The sequence below is a fragment of the Sphaeramia orbicularis genome, unplaced genomic scaffold, assembly GCF_902148855.1.
Source record: "Sphaeramia orbicularis unplaced genomic scaffold, fSphaOr1.1, whole genome shotgun sequence".
Classification (NCBI taxonomy): Eukaryota; Metazoa; Chordata; class Actinopteri; order Kurtiformes; family Apogonidae; genus Sphaeramia; species Sphaeramia orbicularis.
In genome coordinates, this window is record NW_021941452.1 from 63,905 (window position 1) to 83,495 (window position 19,591).

The 19,591-nt window shown below is 44.8% G+C and overlaps 1 protein-coding gene across 2 annotated transcripts; it reads left to right on the plus strand.

The window, feature by feature from the left end:
- Positions 1 to 889: 889 nt before the first annotated feature.
- LOC115415808 (tip elongation aberrant protein 1) lies at positions 890 to 16,846 on the plus strand. Of its 2 annotated transcripts, XM_030129447.1 has the most exons (20): positions 890 to 1,142; positions 2,336 to 2,488; positions 4,175 to 4,248; positions 4,856 to 4,928; positions 5,033 to 5,075; positions 5,141 to 5,219; positions 5,601 to 5,689; positions 7,618 to 7,764; positions 8,956 to 9,007; positions 9,096 to 9,196; positions 10,770 to 10,855; positions 11,163 to 11,244; positions 11,321 to 11,406; positions 11,633 to 11,720; positions 12,734 to 12,779; positions 12,859 to 12,919; positions 14,980 to 15,080; positions 15,184 to 15,268; positions 15,859 to 15,943; positions 16,466 to 16,846. In XM_030129447.1, exons 3-20 carry the CDS (start codon positions 4,187 to 4,189, stop codon positions 16,507 to 16,509), a joined length of 1,410 nt encoding a protein of 469 aa, XP_029985307.1. In that variant the 5' UTR covers positions 890 to 1,142; positions 2,336 to 2,488; positions 4,175 to 4,186; the 3' UTR covers positions 16,510 to 16,846. The 2 variants fall into 2 exon arrangements, with proteins under 2 accessions (XP_029985307.1, XP_029985306.1); XM_030129446.1 differs by lacking the exon at positions 890 to 1,142 and having other exon boundaries at positions 2,318 to 2,488.
- Positions 16,847 to 19,591: the final 2,745 nt, after the last annotated feature.

The window sequence follows — 19,591 nt, forward strand, 5'->3', positions numbered from 1 at the left end:
TGTCTGAAATAAACTAAACTAAACTATTTTTGTATTGTAAACTGTGCTGTTCTAAAAAAACAAAAACAGCTCATGTTCCGTCAGGTCGTTATCTAATGGGCTGGGCCGAAGCACACATAATATTCATATTCATATCCTACTTCACTGACTCAACTTTCCTGTCATGAGTTGCGTTGTCTTGGTTTTTCCTGCGGAGTATTTTTGTGAGATAACGGAGTCCGGGAACATATCAGCAACACACTTGTTAAAGTCATCCAAAAAGTGAAAGGGTCGTAGTTTTTCGCACACAGCATTACCATTTTAACTTCTGCATTTGTGACGTCATATCCTTTCTTCCTCAGTGTCATAAACTAAAATCACAGAAAACACACCTGGCAGAATGCACCCCATCACACTGCTGTAGAAACGGAAACATGCGGTCCCATTTTTCCAGATTTTTACAAGATTTCTTTTTTTCTTTTTTCTTTTTTTTTTTTTTTTTGCCGGACTGCCTTCTCCATCACATCCATCCATCTTTCACCTACAATGTGTTTTTGGTTTTCCCGCCATCGGCACTACTAGTCTCGCGACACCTCAGACCTAGGCTACTGCAATTGGCAGTTCTCGCGAGACTAGTGACAGCGCTCAGCCAGGAGAGACAGAAGAATGGATTTCATTATTATTTTGTTATAATAGGGAGATTTACGGGATAATATTAATACGGGAGGACAGCGGGAAGGGGGGGGGGGGTAAAATACGGTAGTTTCCAGGTGAAAACGGGAGACTTGACAGGTATGTACAAGAGACAAACAAGAGGAAAAAAGAGGATATCATACAGTTAGTTTAATGACGTTTATGTACATAACCAAGCTAGCTGTTAGCATGAATGGACTAGAGCTGGTGGTCAGGGTTTCATCCTCGGACAGATGGACACCGCGGGTCCAATGTTTATTTAAGTAGACGTTTTATTTTGAAAAACAAGCTAACTTCCGTTTGCGTTGGCGTTTTGATGGAGATTGACGGCTGAGTGGGTCACGTGTCGGTGGATGTGGTTGCGTTTGAATAAAACATGATCAGATCTGACGGAGATGGAGAAAGAACACGTGAGCAGCAGCACACCACTGCCTTCATCTGCATCATCTGCATCTGCATCATAGGCTGGAGTATGTTGAACATTATTATTATTATTATTATTATTATTATTAGAATGAGGACATTTTGACATTTTGTGAATAAGATTCTTGCAGTTCTCTACAGTTCAAATAAATGTGTGTGTGTGTGTGTGTATATGGGACTAAACCTGTAAAACATGTGTAATATCTGTATGAATGTGAAAAAACACGTTCATCAAACACATGCATCTGTTTACAATTAATTTAAAAAACACAAGGGTCAACATACATGTACGTATTCATACACACCTGTAACTATTAAAACACACATGTAAGTATTAATACACACATGTAAGTATTAAAACACACACATGTAAGTTTTAAAACACACACGTAACTATTAAAACACACATGTAAGTATTAAAACAAACATGTAAGTATTAATACACACATGTAAGTATTAAAACAAAGATGTAAGTATTAATACACACATGTAAGTATTAATACACATATGTAAGTATTAAAACACACACATGTAAGTATTAAAACACACATGTATGTACTAAAACACACACATGTAAGTGTTAATACACACATGTAAGTATTAAAACAAACATGTAAGTATTAATACACACATGTAAGTATTAAAACACACACATGTAAGTATTAATACACACATGTAAGTATTAAAACAAAGATGTAAGTATTAATACACACATGTAAGTATTAATACACATATGTAAGAATGAAAACACACACATGTAAGTATTAAAACACCCATGTATGCATTAATACACACATGTAAGTATTAAAACACACATGTAAGTATTAAAACACACACGTAACTATTAAAACTCACATGTAAGTATTAAAACAAACATGTAAGTATTAATACACACATGTAAGTATTAAAACAAAGATGTAAGTATTAATACACACGTAAGTATTAATACACATATGTAAGTATTAAAACACACATGTAAGTATTAAAACACACATGTATGCATTAATACACACATGTAAGTATTAAAACACACACATGTAAGTATTAATACACACATGTAAGTATTAATACACACATGTAAGTATTAAAACAAACATGTAAGTATTAATACACACATGTAAGTATTAATACACACATGTAAGTATTAAAACAAACATGTAAGTGTTAAAACACACACATGTAAGTATGTCTCTCTGTCTCTCTCTCTCTCTCTCTCTCTCTCTCTCTCTCTCACCCACAGCTCCCTCTGGTGGACATTCTAATTCAAAGCCTAACATCCCCTGCGCTGCAGTGTTTGATGTGTTGCTAGGCAACAGTGTGAGTGTCTGTGAGGTGAAACTGAGGACGGTTGGACGGTTGGACCGAGGACAGCAGATAGAAGACACCTGAGCAGGTAGGAGTCCCACCTGGACACTGTTTAGAACCATTCAAGGTCCATTTAGTGGACGTTTAAACCTGGACAGGAGGAAGGACTGTCCAACACCTGGACATCTAGTCCCCTCTAAAAGAGTCCTGTCCCCCTGTGGACACAGCTGTTAAGAGTCCTGTCCCCCTGTGGACATAGCTGTTAAAGAGTCCTGTCCCCCTGTGGACACAGCTGTGAAACAATCCTGTCCCCCTGTGGACACAGCTGTTAAAGAGTCCTGTCCCCCTGTGGACATAGCTGTTAAAGAGTCCTGTCCCCCTGTGGACACAGCTGTGAAACAATCCTGTCCTCCTGTGGACACAGCTGTTAAAGAGTCCTGTCCCCCTGTGGACACAGCTGTGAAACAATCCTGTCCCCCTGTGGACACAGCTGTAAAACAGTCCTGTCCCCCTGTGGACACAGCTGTAAAACAGTCCTGTCCCCCTGTGGACACAGCTGTGAAACAGTCCTGTCTCCCTGTGGACAAAGCTGTAGTTCTATGGTTCTGTGGTTTTGCAGTTCTGTGGGTGTTCATCATGGATTGACCTACTGACAGATTTACTGTAAACTTTCACATCTGTTTTTTTTTTTTTTTTTTTTAATGACAGTTCACACATTGATGATGCAATGACGCACAGACAACTCTGACCAATCAGAGTCTGCAGTGTTTACACATCTGTCACATTTTAGTTTCTCTTCATCTTTTGGAACCTCGGTTGAGGAAGTACTAAAAAACTCATACTGGGTACCAGATTCCAGGTCCTTTTACGTAATGGAAATGAGTCGGTACCACGTTGTGGAAACGCAGCAGTAGTGAACCTTCTAAACTTGGTCCTGGATGAGTCCCACCTTCCTCAGGTGGTCGACTGGACCGCAGCGCCTCTAAACTTGGTTCTGACACACCTTCAGGAGGTCCAGGCCTTGTGGACCCCAGTGCCTCTAAACCTGGTTCTGACACACCTTCAGGAGGTCCAGGTCTTGGTCCAGCTCAGTCCCGTTGGTTTCTACCTCCAGTCCCACAGACCTCAGAGTGGTTCTGAAGTTGGTGGCGGTTTTCAACAGGTGGCAGCAGGTGCAGGTGGATGGTCTTTGGTCAACCCCAGGGCTCCGTCCTCTCCCCTCTTTTTTTGGTTCCACACTGAAGCCATCATGACAAACCCCACATTCTTAGGTTGACAGATGAACCGGGTCTTGAGTCAGTCCTCAGCAGTAACGGGTCCTGGTCTAATCCTGAGGGACCACTCCTCTTGGACGTCACTGTGGTGAACGCAGCAGATCTGCATCGGTTTAAGGAGAAACCCCTCGTCCATGTGTTCTGATGAACAGAGTGTTGGACCTGGTTCTGGATCTGGGTTCTGGGATCGGCTCATGTGTTCTTACCAGACTCTTTGCAGTTTTAGTGTTTTTAGGGTTGCCGGTTTTTAAATCTGATGATACAGGTTCCGATGTAGAACAGCAGAATCACTGCTGGGTTTAGTGAAGGTGTGTTGGAACCCAATGATCTTTCTGACCTGTACAGAACCGGGTCAGTGCCAAAGCCTGATGAGTCCAGGATAATCCGGGTCATCCCTTATGTGTCTGTTTTGGTTGTTGGATGATGTTTGGTTGGTGTTTGTGTCAACGATGGTAACGATCCTGTCAACGTCCGCTGACGGATAGTGTTTGTGTCTGCAGGAGAGACAGAGGATGGCGTTGGCCAGTGGACACTGGGTGGACAAGGAGGTGAAGGGCGGAGCTCCAAGTCCAAGGTGAGTTTGACACCTGAACACAAGAGTTTTTCACCTGAACACTAGAGTTTGACACCTGAACACTAGAGTTTGACACCTGAACACTAGAGTTTGACACCTGAACACAAGATTTTTACACCTGAAACACAAGAGTTTGACACCTGAACACTAGAGTTTTACACTTGAACACTAGAGTTTGACACCTGAACACAAGAGTTTTACACTTGAACACTAGAGTTTTACACCTGAACACAGGAGTTTTACACCTGAACACTAGAGTTTTACACTTGAACAGAAGAGTTTTACACATGAACACAAGAGTTTAACACCTGAACACTAGAGTTTTAGATCTGAACATTAGAGTTTGACACCTGAACACTAGAGTTTGACACTTGAACACAAGAGTTTAACACCTGAACACTAAAGTTTTACACCTGAACACCTGAGTTTTACATCTGAACACAAGAGTTTAACACCTGAACACTAGAGTTTGACAACTGAACACAGGAGTTTTACACCTGAACATTAGAGTTTTACACCCATTTTACACCGCTGGTCATTACTGTTCACTTACAGTTCCTTGGTGGTCATTATTGTTCATTTACGGTTCCTCTGTCTTCTTCTACAGATATGGCCATGCTTTAGCGGTGGCAGGAAAAGTGGCCTTTCTGTTTGGAGGAGCCTCCAGCATCATCCAACAGGTCAGTCTGAAGGTTTTACATCTGAAGTTCCATCACCATGATATCAACACTTTACCTGAAGTTACCAACCCAAAAACATGTGTGTGTTCTTCTTTTAACCACAGAACAACAGCTGTGTTTACTTCAATGACCTCTACGTGTTGACAGGTAACAGGTTGAACATGTGATGCTCCGGTCATACCGTGTAGGCTGACATATATGTGTGTTTGTAGTTGACGCTGAAGATGTGATGTGGGAGGAGATTCCTCAGAATGGAGCAGTTCCATCAGCCAGAGAAGGACACAGTCTGTGGTAAAATACTGAATGGTTCATTCATATCTACCTGCTGTTAGCTCCTGTCCCAGATTGTTCAATCATTGGGTGGGTTAAGCTAATGCTAACTGTTAGCCCACCACTGCCTACTGTCTAATTACATGAGTGTTATAGCTGTAGTGGACGTTCATGTCCTGGTGGTTAATGGACGTTAGCTTGTACTACTTCACTGATCTTACAGACTTTATTTTATTTTATTTTTTGTCACTTTAACTCAGTGTTCGATCTTTTTTTTTTGTCATTTTAACTCAGTGTTTGATCCTTTTCTACACATCTGTGCCTGCTGTGAGTGTCATTTATTTCTTGGTGAGGCGTCCTGAATGCCTTTTTAAATGTGTCCTTGTGTTTGTTTTTCCTCAGTATTGTCGAAGGGAAGCTGTATCTGTTTGGTGGACTGTCACACCCTGATGCCACCGAATGTCTGCCTGACGTTTACAGCTTCGACATCGGTGACACTTCATTTGTACATTTCATTTATTTCAGTTAATGAAAATGTTTTTTAAATTCTAGTTTTGGTCATTTCGTTAGTTTTCATTAACGATAATAACCTTGGTTGGTATTAATCATTTTCCTCATGTAGTTCAATGTTCAGAGTCTGAACTCATATGATTACTCTGCGTCTCTCAAACAAACACTCTCATGGTGACAGGTTCATCATTCTGCTAAAATAAATGGGTCATATCCTACACAGGAAATTTCCCTGAGTAAAATTTACTCAAATTGAAGAAAATTTTACTCTACTCAGATAACATTTGGTCTCTCTCTAAAAAGAGTGAAAGTTACTCTTTTGTTAGCACTCTGGAAACTCAATATAGAGCCAGATATACTCAGTATACAGCCAAATGTACTCAATATAGAGTCAAATGTACTCAATATACAGTCAAATTTACTCAATATACAGTCAAATTTACTCAATATACAGCCAAATTTACTCAATATAGAGTCAAATTTACTCAATATACAGCCAAATTTACTCAATATAGAGCCAAATTTACTCAATATACAGACATATTTACTCAATATAGAGCCAAATTTATTAATATAGAGTCAAATTTACTAAATATACAGCCAAATTTACTAAATATACAGCCAAATTTACTAAATATACAGCCAAATGTACTCAATATAGAGCCAAATTTACTCAATATACAGACAAATGTACTCAATATAGAGCCAAATTTATTAATATAGAGTCAAATTTACTAAATATACAGCCAAATTTACTAAATATACAGACAAATGTACTCAATATAGAGCCAAATTTACTCAATATACAGCCAAATTTACTCAATATAGAGTCAAATTTACTCAATATACGGACAAATTTACTCAATATAGAGTCAAATTTACTCAATATACAGCCAAGTTTACTCAATATAGAGTCAAATTTACTCAATATACAGCCAAATTTGCTCAATATAGTCAAATTTGCTCAATATAGAGTCAAATTTACTCAATATAGAGTCAACTTTACGCAATATAGTCAAATTTACTCAATATAGAGTCAAATTTACTCAATATACAGCCAAATTTATTCAATATAGACTCAAATTTACTCAATATAGAGTCAAATTTACACTTTTTGAGGAAATATTTTTGACTCTGGAAAAAGTACGCCATAGTTTTTCCTTTGGCCTGTTTTCAAGGAAATGTTTAGAGACAGTGAGACTCTAAGGCTCCGCCCACAGCAGGTCTTAAAACACACCTCACAGTTTTTGGTCAAATCCAATTTTTTTGTGTGTTCATTTATATTCCACATTAAATGCGACTTCTTTTTTTTTTTTTTAAATTAACTTTCTTTGCTGGAAGTAATTTCAGGCAGTGGTGGCAGCATGACAGTGCAATGTGATAAAAAGGACTTCCATTCTTTCATTTTTCTTTTTATCCCTCCCACAATCCCACCCTATCCGAAAGAAGGTGATTCATTGATATGTGATCAGTACAGAATAGATACAACAATTTTCTAATGAAGAAAAATCAGTAGCTAAAATAAAACAGAAAGAGAAAAAAAAAAGAAAAAAGAAATTAAATGCGACTTCTATCAGTTTTGAGTCTGAACTGAATGTGACCCTGAAGTGACCCACATGTACTACAGAGGTCCTGAAGTGACCCACATGCACTACAGAGGTCCTGAAGTGACCCACATGCACTAAAGAGGTCCTGAAGTGACCCACATGCACTGAAGAGGTCCTGATGGAATACTAAAAAATCAGATTTGGGCCACATTTACCTGCCGTTTGAACAGAGCCTTAGTTTAGACATGAACGCCGACACAGCAGTAGAGTCTCACAGACTGGATTCACAGCATCGGCCATTATCCATCAGCCATTATCCACACGTTTTCATTAGACTCTCATATATTGATGTTTCTCCTCAGTGTCTCTCACCTGGGGTTGCCTAGCAACCAGGGGCGTGGCCCTCCGGACTCTCAGACACAGCTCGGTTGCCGTGGGAGACAACATCTACGTGTATGGCGGCCATGTTGGAGGGAATCCCACCGACGACCTACTGGTCTTCAACACAGGTGAACACATGACGGACCAGTGTGGGTTCATGGGTCCAGTTCACGTGGGTCCAGTTCACATGGGTCCATTTCACATGGGTCCAGTCCCCATGGGTCCAGTTCACATGGACGGTTCTGGACAGTGGCGGCTGCTCGTCTTTCAGACAGGGGAAGCTCATTGTCGGCTTACATCAAAAAAAATTGTCCAGTTACTGAAACATAAATTTGGCCCTCTGTTCCTTTTTAAGAAAATGCTCAGTGACCTTATGGTACCAAGTAGGTGTGTTTTCCAGGGACTTGATACCTAGTTCACTCAGACCTAGCCAACAGTATGATTGGTTTAACTGTCTACAAAACGATATTAAACTGAAAAAGAAATTATTAAATTATGGAACTGAAACAAGAAAACGTTGAAATTATGTTAAATTGTAACAAGTTAGCCCAATGAGTGTGTTTTCTTTCCAGGTCAGTAAATGAACAGTTCATTTGGTTTCTGTGATTTCACAGCAGAATGTGTGACAGTATTAAACTGAACTGTGTCAGTGAAGGAGCAGATCTGAAAACAGCTGTCAATCAAAAGGGATTCAGCCTTTGGACCCATCCTCCAATCAGCATGCGGAAGCTCAGCATCCAGCCCGGCCGAGCTCCGCCCATGGCTCCATTCACCCCCAGAGATGCTGAGCGTCCGGGGGCGGGACAACTCGGTGTCATTTGTCCAACGCTGGTCCAGTTTGTAGTGGTTTTTAAAGCAGTTCCACTCAGTCCCATTGAAGTGCATGGACGCTGAGCGTCTACGGACAAATGCACTGAGAAGAGATGGAATGAGAAAACACAGACACGGGAATGGAGGAGAAGTGAACAACATCCAGTCCACTGATCTGGGATCAAACTGATTCTGAACCAACTGGTCTGAGAGATGAACGTGTTCCAACACATTTGGAGTCAATGAAATGAAAACAACTGAACAGATCTGAGCATTTAATGGGAGTCATTTTAGGGGCAGATGAGCTTCCACTGCAGTCTGACACTAAACACCTCTGGTTCTGGGTCTGGTTAAAGTCAGTGTTATAGTTCAGTCCTGTTTGAATGGTGGTCTCTGCTGGGTTCTGTTAATGGTCAGTCCTATTCTTCTGTTAATGGTCAGTCCTATTCTGCTAACGGTCAGTCCTGTTTTGCTAACAGTCAGTCCTGTTGTTCTGTTGTGTGTTCCAGTTTCTCGGACCTGGGTTCCGGTCAGAACCAGTGGATCTCCTCCTCCTGCTCTGTGAGACCTTCAGGTGTCTTTGTTGCTGTAGTTCATCCCAGGCGTGTGCTGGTTCTGGGTTTGATCCGGGCCTTTTGGTTCTGTTCAGGTCCGGGCAGACGTGGGCTCTGGTCGGAGATCAGGTCTTCATGTTCGGAGGATTCGGATCAGGAGGAGAGTTCTGCAAAGACCTGTATGTTCTGGACACAGGTGGGTGGAGTTCTGGACACAGGTGGGTGGAGTCAAACGGTACCAGTGCTGACCCTGGACGGTTCGGTGGTTCCGCCGATTCGGTTTGGATTGAATGTGGACTCTATTTTTTCATTTGGGTCGAATCCCGTTCTCATTCCACTTTTTGCTAATGGACGAAACTTTGTAAACAGAAGCATGTGACCAACTGCGCTGGCATTGGACAGAAAAGTCAGGGGCGGGGTCAATCAGAGACGGCAGGAGTTGATGAAAACAAACATGGAGGTCCACGGTGTCCATGAGATGTTCAGTGTCCTCATTGGTCCTTGCTCTGATTACCCATGAGCCTCGGCCACTAACAGTTTTATTGATTACCCACAATGCCACATGGCTACAGCGGCTAGTCCAGCACCAAAAGGCTCATGGTTCTGGAGGGCGGTTCTGTTCACAGTAGAACTGAACTGGCTCACAGTCTGATCCAGAACCACCTGGAAGAGGAGGTTCCAGAGGTTCTTATTTTTTCACTTTCAGATCTCTTTTTTTCGCTTTTTTCAACTATTGGCCCTGATGTGGCATGGAGGGCGTGGCCTCAACTGAGAGTGGTGTGGAATCATGAGTGACAGCATGACAAAAATCTTAGGGACCATCCCCGCTCGTGTTGCCTTCAGGAAACGTAGGAATTAAAACAAGTCAGACTCAACACTTTATATACGAGGGCTGTTCAATAAGTTCATGGCCTCACCCAGAAATACTGGTTGTTATAATACAGGATGTTACATTCTTTCGTGATGGGATAGTGATGCTTGAACATCGATGGACCAGGTGCATTGCTGTAAATGGAGATTATGTTGAAAAATAAAATATAAATTATCAGTCTGTGTTGTTCTGTTCTGGGTGAGGCCATGAACTTATTGAACAGCCCTCGTACACTATATTCACATCACTGGTAGTGAAAAAACTGATGCCAGTGACAAACCTACATTTAAAAGCTGTTTTAGACAGAACTGAGCACCATTTGTGGTATAAGAGGAATAAATGGTGCCAGATTGTGCAGATCAACAGCCACACATTAAATACATGATATTTCCAATTTCCACATAGCACAGTGAAGGTAAGTCACTTTGTGGTTTAACTTCCTGCTCCAGTCACAACAGCAGGAAATGAACAGATAGTAATTACCAAAGTGAATCAAAATTATATTTAACCTGCAAAAACTTTTCATACATTTACTTTTTATTAGAATATTTTGTTATATTTTTCTAAAACTTAAATTTTCAGTTTCAAATTTTATATTTTCATATACAAAACTTATGGCCCTAAATCGGCTCTGTACTCCTAACTCGACTGAATGTGTTGACCCACAGAGAACGTTCCTGAACGCACACGTACACCCGGGAGCCAATCACAGGCCTCCATTATGGGGGGGGGGTCAGGTAGTCATGGCAACGGTGTAGGGCTCTCAGGCGCGACACTGTAGCGGTGCTTAGAATCCCCCTCCGGCTCTGATTGGCTGTCCTCCACAGCAACAGCGGCCGATTGGTGGGAAACTTGGTGGGAAAAATGAAACCAGGTGGAGTGTCTGTGTTTGTTTCAGAGAATCTGTTCTGGCAGAAGTGGGACGTGAGAGGAGAGACGCCGACGGCGAGCAGCGGCGCCACGCTGACCGCACACCACAACAAGGTGAACATGATGTCAGAGGGAGGGGGTGGGGCTTAAAGCACTCACAGAGTACCTTCATCTCACCACACCAGTCTGCGACGTCAGCGGGAGGGGGCAGGGCTTAAAGAAACCACAGGGTACCTTCACTGCACCACACCGCTCTGTGATGTCAGCGGGAGGGGGCGGGGCTTAAAGCACTCACAGGGTGCCTGCACCTCACCACACCAGTCTGTGATGTCAGTGGGAGGGGGCGGTGCCAGATAAGCACCGTTTACACATCTGAGGTTGGATGATATTTTCTGTTTTGTTTCTGTTTTTGTCGTTGAAGGATATTTATTTGTTTGGTGGAAAAATTACCGATGAGGACGGAGAAGATACGGCAACCAATGAAATCCACAAACTCAGCATCGGTGAGTCAGACACCGCTGCCGACACACAGCCGCCGCCGAATGTAAACATTCTTAGATATGTCACGTGTGTTTTCAGCGAACATGAAGTGGAAGGTTCCTGTGTACGTCGGACTTCCTCCGGCACGACGACATGGACACACCGCCTTCATCCTCCACAGCCACGTCAGTCTCCACGCCACACCACCATACGCCTTCAAACACCGCCATATGCCATCATACGCCACCATACGCCATCATATGCCATCATACGACACCATACGCCATCATATGCCACCATACGCCATCATACGCCATCATACGCCACCATACGCCATCATACGCCATCATACACCATTGTATGCCATGTTCATCGATGTCTGGCGTTAATGCGAGGTGTTTGTGTCGACAGCTGTACGTGTTCGGAGGGAAGAACGAGGTGCAGGAGTTTGATGACCTGAAGGCGATGAAACTGATCAAACCTTCGGAGCGGCAGCCAGGTGAGAGGCTCCGCCCCCGGAGGACACAGGTGGTATTACACCTACAGATGGCGGATCACATGACCCTGTTCTACTGAAGTTCTACTGAAGTTCTACTGGGAATCCACTCAATAGAAACGGGTCAAACCCATCTAATGCTGCCTTACACTCCGTCTTGTTGGTTCTGTAGGTTCTGTTGGTTCTGTTGGTTCTGTTTGTGCTATGGGTTCTGTTGGTTTTGTTGGTTCTGTTGGTTCTTTTGGTTCTGTTAGTCCTGTTGGTTTGGTAAGTTCTATTGGCTCTGTTGGTTCTGTTCGTGCTATGGGTTCTGTTGGTTCTGTTGGTTCTGTGGATTCTGTTGGTTCTATGGGTTCTGTAGGTTCTGTTGGTTCTTTTGGTTCTGTGGGTTCTGTTGGTGCTATGGGTTTTGTTGGTTCTGTGGGTTCTTTGGGTTCTGTCAGTGCTGTGGGTTCTGCTGGTTCTGTTGGTGCTATGGGTTCTGTTGATTCTGTTGGTTCTTTTGGTTCTGTTAGTTCTGTTGGTTCTTTTGGTTCTGTTAGTGCTGTGGGTTCTGTTGGTTCTGTTTGTGCTATGGGTTATGTTGGTTCCGTTTGTGCTATGGGTTATGTTGGTTCCGTTAGTGCTATGGGTTCTGTTGGTTCTGTGGGTTCTGTTGGTTCTTTGGGTTCTGTTAGTTCTATGGGTTCTGCTGGTTCTGTTGGCTCTATGGGTTCTGTTGGTTCTTTTGGTTCTGTTGGTTCTGTGGGTTCTTTAGGTTCTGTTGGATCTGGTGGTTCTGTTAGTGCTATGGGTTCTGCTGGTTCTGTTGGTTCTGTTGATGATATGGGTTCTGTTGGTTCCGTTAGTTCTGTTGGATCTGTTGATTCTATTAGTTCTGTTAGTTCTGTTGGTTCTGTTGATTCTATTAGTTCTGTTGGTTCTGTTGATTCTATTAGTTCTGTTGGTTCTGTTGATTCTTTGTGTTCTGTTGGTTCTGTTGGTTCTGGGCTGTGACTCTGGTTCCGTCTCCACAGTGCTGACGGGGGTTCTGTCGGACTCGGGTCTCCAGGGGTTCCACAGGTGGGTTCCATGGTGGGCACACTCATGCTCCACTTCACTGGTGGTTCTGGTTTCACTCTGGTTTTAACTGGTTTCACAGCCACGCCCCCAGTGCCGGCCACGCCCTGAATGAGCCCCCGCCGTCCAATCAGAGCACACAGGTGAGAGCACACACAGAACACACAGAACACACACAGAACACACACAGAACACACAGAACACACACAGAACACACACACACAGCATGAAGTGAAACGAGTGGATTCAGAACAAACACCAGATCAGACATAGAAGGCTGAACCCGTTTACACTGAGCACAAAAATATGACCAGTGTCAGAATGAAGGATGAGGACCGGGACTGACCCGGGTGTCTTAGACCTCTTGGAGGATCGGGACTGAGAACCGGGACTGACCCGGGTGTCTTAGACCTCGTAGAGGACCGGGACTGACCCGGGTGTCTTAGAACCCATGGAGGACTCACTCAGATCATCACTGTCTACACGTCGCCTAAATCCGATTGATTGTAATCAGATTACTGCTGTTATCTGATCAAACAGATCAGATTAGACTGTTTACATGATCAATAATAATCCGATACTGATCAGAGGGTCAGTGTAAACAGGCTCAGTGTCTTAAACATGTTCACTTTTCCAGCCTCTGTTGGATCGTCTGTGCTTTTACTGCAGGAAAAGTGCTTCCTCATTTCAGATGTGAACGCTTCAGTGGGAGGAGTTAACTGTTCAGTGGGAGGGGTTAACTGTTCAGTGGGAGGAGTTAACTGTTCAGTCAACCCTGTTCTACTACAGCTCCGTCCACACTGTAGACAAATGTGACTTTATGTGACCTGAATCTGATCTGTGTCTAAACAGCACTAATCTGACCCAGACCACTTTCATACGTGGTTCTAAATCTGACCCAGACCACTTTCATACGTGGTTCTAAATCTGACCCAGACCACTTTCACCTTTACGTCATTGAAATGTGACAAATGTCCCAGTTGTTGGTTCCAGCTGTTGGTTCCAGTTGTTGGTCGGAGCGGAGGAAAACCATATTTCCTTCTGTGAACACAGTGTGTGTCTGTGTGGTCTGGTATTCCATCAGGACCTCTTTAGTCCATGTGGGTCACTTCAGGACCTCTTTAGTCCATGTGGGTCACTTCAGGAGCTCTTTAGTCCATGTGGGTCACTTCAGGACCTCTTTAGTGCATGTGGGTCACTTCAGGGTCACATTCAGTTCAGACTGTAAACTGATAGAATGTAGAATATGCACCAACACACAAACAAATCAGATTAAACCCAAAAATCTGAACAGTGCATTAGACCTGCTGTGGGCGGAGCCTAAATGTGTGTCATCTGCACATGCTCCTCAGGTCAAACTCCTGATGTTCATGTGTTCTGGTTTAGAAGTCCAAAACCTGCTGATGCTGAAGGAGTCGACTACGTCACCCAGGGTGCATTTCACCAACTCACATCCAATCACAGACTGTGTCACCTGGTAACGACAGAGAGAAAACTGAAAACATCAGTTCACGCCGAAACTCCGCCTCAGTTTAGCAGGAATTCAGTAACCGTGGCAACGGCTGTTTTAGCTGCACCAGTGTGTCTGCGTCTGTTGGGCTTCTTCTGCCCGGCAACAGCAGCTGATTGGTCAGAAACACACAGGAAGTAGTTTGACCTGGAATCAGAACAGCTCATAAAAATAATAAACTGATAAACCAAATAAATGAATAAACCCATAAACCAAAATAAATAAATTTACCCATAAACCAAAAAAAATAAATAAATAAAATAAACCCATAAACCAAATAAGTAAGTAAATAAATAAATAAATAAACAAACAAACAAACAAACAAAATAATCATAATAAACCCATAAACCATCTGTACCCAGAACACAGAACAGATAAAGGAACCCAATGGGAACGGGTCTGGATCGGGACCGGACCAGAACCACGGTCACCGACGTCTGGGTTGAATAAGTGTGAGTAAAAGACATGTGTTGGTGGTTCTGGTCTAACAGGTGACCCGGTCTGTTGGTGGTTCTGGTTTAACAGGTGACCCGGTCTGTTGGTGGTTCTGGTTTAACAGGTTACCCTTTTTGTCGGTGGTTCTGCTCTAACAGGTGACCCGGTTTGTCTGTGGTTCTGGTCTAACAGGTGACCCGGTAGACCCGGTGTGTTAGTGGTTCTGGTCTAACAGGTGACCCGTATTGTCCTCTGCAGGTTTCCATCTACAGGGACTTCACCTCAGTCCGGGACCAGGCCCTGAAGATGATCCAGACTGCCTTCAACCTGCTGGACCGGGAGTTCAGCAGACTGGACCGGTACCGCCTGTGACTGCACAACACACAGCTACACACAGCGGGTCCTGGTACTGGTCCTGGTCCTGGTCCAGGTCCTGATCCTGGTGTCTGTCTCTGTTTTCAGGGAACGGTTGGAGGTTTCCAGAGCTGCTGCTGCTCTGAACCGAGAAAAGGAGGCCCACGAAGCCCTGAGACGACAACAGCAGCAGGTCCTGCACCCAGACCAGGGTCCAGACCACAGTCCAGACCAGGGTCCAGACCACAGTCCGGACTACAATCCAGACCAGGGTCCAGACCACAGTCCAGACCAGGGTCCAGACCACAGTCTAGTCCACAGTCCAGACCAGGGTCCAGACCACAGTTCAGACCAGGGTCCGGACCAGGGTCCGGACCAGGGTCCAGACCAGGGTCCAGACCAGGGCCAGACCAGGGTCCGGACCACAGTCCAGACCACAATCCAGACCAGGGCCAGACCACTGTCCAGACCAGGGCCAGACCAGGGTCCAGACCGCAGTCCAGACCAGGGCCAGACCAGAGTACAGACCGCAGTCCAGACCGCAGTCCAGACTACAGTCCAGACCAGGGTCCAGATCACAGTCCAGACCAGGGTCCAGACAACAGTCCAGACCAGGGTCCACACCACAGTCCAGACCAGGGCCAGACTAGAGCCAGACCACTGTCCAGACCAGGGTCCGGACCACAATCCAGACCAGGGTCCAGACCACAGTCCAGACTGTGTGTGTCAGTGTGTGTGTTTGTGTTATGTGTCTCTGATGCTGAATGTGTGTGTGTGTTTCAGGAGTTGAAGGACATGTTGATGCAGAATGAAACGTGGCTTCGTTCGACGACTGAAGAAAACGACCACGAAAGAACGAAGAACGAGGGTCAGTAGATACAAACAAAACAAACAAAATAAAACAAACACATCAAACCCAACAGGGACAGTTAACCCACATAGACCAGTGGGAACCAGAGCACATTTGAACTGAACACACAAAGCAGCCAACCAGAAGAACCGAAGAGGAGAAGGACGTCCAGGTCCCCACGACACGTCCTGGTCCAAACCTGTTGTGTTTTAGTTCTTGTCCTTCCACAGAACACGTGTGTGTCTTTTTGTTTGGAGTCGGTCCAGTCTTTAATGCACAGCAGGACGTCAGTGTTTCTATCCCACCTGTTTCCATGGCGATGATGGCTGTTGTGTTGTGTTGAGAAAATGTCCACTCTGATTTCAGCAGTTTCAACTAAAAACATGTTTCTGTGCAAACAGGGCCAAAACACGACAAAACCGGCACATTTCATCCAAAACCCGTTGTCGTGTAAACAGGCTTTGATCCCACTGGGCGCCAGCAAGGGGGCGGGGTTTCACCTGTCTGTGACGTCCAATCACAGGCTGTTTACTGTTTCAGGAGGAGCATCTGGACGAGCGGAGCAATGTCCAGACGAACAGTGAACTACGTTAAACACCGACAGGAACCATCGACCACCACCACCATTTACCCTGGAACATGAATGGATCATATCACAGCTTTCATCCAGGTGTCCCCACCTGCGACAGGATCCAACGCACGACCGGGTCCAATAAGAACATGAATAGAAACACATGTGACCTGTGAGTGGGAGGGGCTTCAGTCAGGTTTGACATGTACAGGTCCAATCATCAGAGGAGAACGTCTACAGAACGTCCAGTCAAGTTCAGGTTCCATCTGAGGAACTGGAATTCAACTGGGATTCAGAAAAACCTCCAAACATTTACACTGAATTTACCTGGAAAGAAAAACAGGAAGTAAAGTTCCTGAAGGAGCCCCTGAGGTATGTGAGGAAACAAATATGAACACGTGGTCACGAGTTACTGACACGTGGTCTCAAGTTAGTGAAGAGTGGTCACGAATTAGTAAAGCATGGTCACGAATTAGTAAAGCATGGTCACGAATTAGTAAAGCGTGGTCACGAGTTAGTGAAGAGTGGTCACGAGTTAGTGAAGAGTGGTCACGAGTTAGTGAAGAGTGGTCACGAATTAGTAAAGCGTCACGAATTAGTAAAGCATGGTCACAAGTTAGTGAAGCGTGGTCACGAGTTAGTGAAGAGTGGTCATGAATTAGTAAAGCGTGGTCACGAATTACTGACACGTGGTCACGAGTTACTGACGTGTGTTCTCAAGTTACTGACGCATGGTCTCAAGTTATTGATGCATGGTCTCAAGTTATTGACTCGTGGTCTCGAGTTACTGACGCATGGTCACGAGTTACCGATGCGTGTTCTCGAGTTACCGACACGTGGTCTCAAGTTATTGACGCGTGGTCTCAAGTTACCAGTGCGTGTTCTCAAGTTACTGACGCGTCGTTTCAAGTTATTGACATGTGGTCTTGAGTTACCGACACGTGTTCTTGAGTTACTGACGCATGGTCTCGAGTTACCGACACGTGGTCTCAAGTTACCGACGCGTGATCTTGAATTACTGATGTGTGGTCTCAAGTTACCGACACGTGGTCTCGAGTTATTGACACGTGGTCACGAGTTGCTGATGTGTGGTCTCAAGTTCCTTTCTTTTGTAATGTCAAAGGGGCTCTGTTGTTCCTTGAGTGAGGATTGGACTTTACAGTTTTCTGGAATTCTTGGGGGCGGGGCTGTGTGTTGAAGAACTGTGGTTGGTGGAACCCACTGTGGGCGTTCCCCAGTTCCGCTGACCCTCCATGTTTGATCCGTCTGTGAACCGGTTTCTTCCATTTACACCAGACTGACTGGGTTTGTGTTTTAATTGGTGAATATGTTCCTGGTGTTGGTGGGGGAGGGGCTTCACTGTGCATGGCTGATGTCATCAGCTTCCATTAATGTCTAATGAATGTGTGACTGGTTTGGCCCTTTCTGATGATGTCATATCCTGCTCTGAAATACCCAATCAGGAGTGAGTAGAATGACCCTGATCGTGGATCAGAACCAGAACCTTTTGCTCACTGTTCCTGCACTGGGTTCTGTGTGTGAATGTTGTGTTGACGTTAATAAACACGTGTTCATATCTGGTTCCTCTGGTTCCTGTGGTTCTTCTGGTTCCTGTGGTTCCTCTAGTTCTTCTGGTTCCTGTGGTTCCTGTAGTCCCTCTGGTTCTTCTGGTTCCTGTGGTTCCTCTAGTTCTTCTGGTTCCTCTGGTTCTTCTGGTTCCTGTGGTTCCTGTAGTTCCTCTGGTTCTTCTGGTTCCTGTGGTTCCTCTAGTTCTTCTGGTTCCTCTGGTTCTTCTGGTTCCTGTGGTTCCTGTAGTCCCTCTGGTTCTTCTGGTTCCTGTGGTTCCTCTAGTTCTTCTGGTTCCTCTGGTTCTTCTGGTTCCTGTGGTTCCTGTAGTCCCTCTGGTTCTTCTGGTTCCTGTGGTTCCTCTAGTTCTTCTGGTTCCTCTGGTTCTTCTGGTTCCTGTGGTTCCTGTAGTTCCTCTGGTTCTTCTGGTTCCTGTGGTTCCTCTAGTTCTTCTGGTTCTTCTGGTTCTTCTGGTTCCTGTGGTTCCTCTAGTTCTTCTGGTTCCTGTAGTTCCTGTAGTTCCTCTGGTTCTTCTGGTTCCTGTGGTTCCTCTAGTTCTTCTGGTTCCTCTGGTTCTTCTGGTTCCTGTGGTTCCTGTAGTTCCTCTGGTTCTTCTGGTTCCTGTGGTTCCTCTAGTTCTTCTGGTTCCTCTGGTTCTTCTGGTTCCTGTGGTTCCTGTAGTCCCTCTGGTTCTTCTGGTTCCTGTGGTTCCTCTAGTTCTTCTGGTTCCTCTGGTTCTTCTGGTTCCTGTGGTTCCTGTAGTTCCTCTGGTTCTTCTGGTTCCTGTGGTTCCTCTAGTTCTTCTGGTTCTTCTGGTTCTTCTGGTTCCTGTGGTTCCTCTAGTTCTTCTGGTTCCTGTAGTTCCTGTAGTTCCTCTGGTTCTTCTGGTTCCTGTGGTTCCTCTAGTTCTTCTGGTTCCTCTGGTTCTTCTGGTTCCTGTGGTTCCTGTAGTTCCTCTGGTTCTTCTGGTTCCTGTGGTTCCTCTAGTTCTTCTGGTTCCTCTGGTTCTTCTGGTTCCTGTGGTTCCTGTAGTCCCTCTGGTTCTTCTGGTTCCTGTGGTTCCTCTAGTTCTTCTGGTTCCTCTGGTTCTTCTGGTTCCTGTGGTTCCTGTAGTTCCTCTGGTTCTTCTGGTTCCTGTGGTTCCTCTAGTTCTTCTGGTTCTTCTGGTTCTTCTGGTTCCTGTGGTTCCTCTAGTTCTTCTGGTTCCTGTAGTTCCTGTAGTTCCTCTGGTTCTTCTGGTTCCTGTGGTTCCTCTAGTTCTTCTGGTTCCTCTGGTTCTTCTGGTTCCTCTAGTTGCTCTGGTTCTGATTCCTCTGGTTCCTCCTCTGTCTCAGCTGTTCCTTCTAGAACTCAGTGGTTCTGTCGCATTCTCCCTGAGTCGTTCTGTTTGTGCAGACTCTGCCTCTACTGCACCAGTGCAGCTGCAGGAGAGGGGAGGGGAGGGGGCGGAGCCAGAGGAGAGGGGGTGGAGCCAGAGGAGAGTCAAGGCCCCAACAATAGGACAGGAAACCACACCACCGACAAAATAA

Bases quoted from the DNA above. Each gene is read 5' to 3' on its own strand.
- LOC115415808 (XM_030129447.1), top strand. From the start codon at position 4,187: ATGGCGTTGGCCAGTGGACACTGGGTGGACAAGGAGGTGAAGGGCGGA. The intron at 5,076-5,140 runs GTAACAGGTTGA...GTGTGTTTGTAG, and splicing joins TGACCTCTACGTGTTGACAG to TTGACGCTGAAGATGTGATG. The intron at 11,721-12,733 runs GTGAGAGGCTCC...CCGTCTCCACAG, and splicing joins ACCTTCGGAGCGGCAGCCAG to TGCTGACGGGGGTTCTGTCG.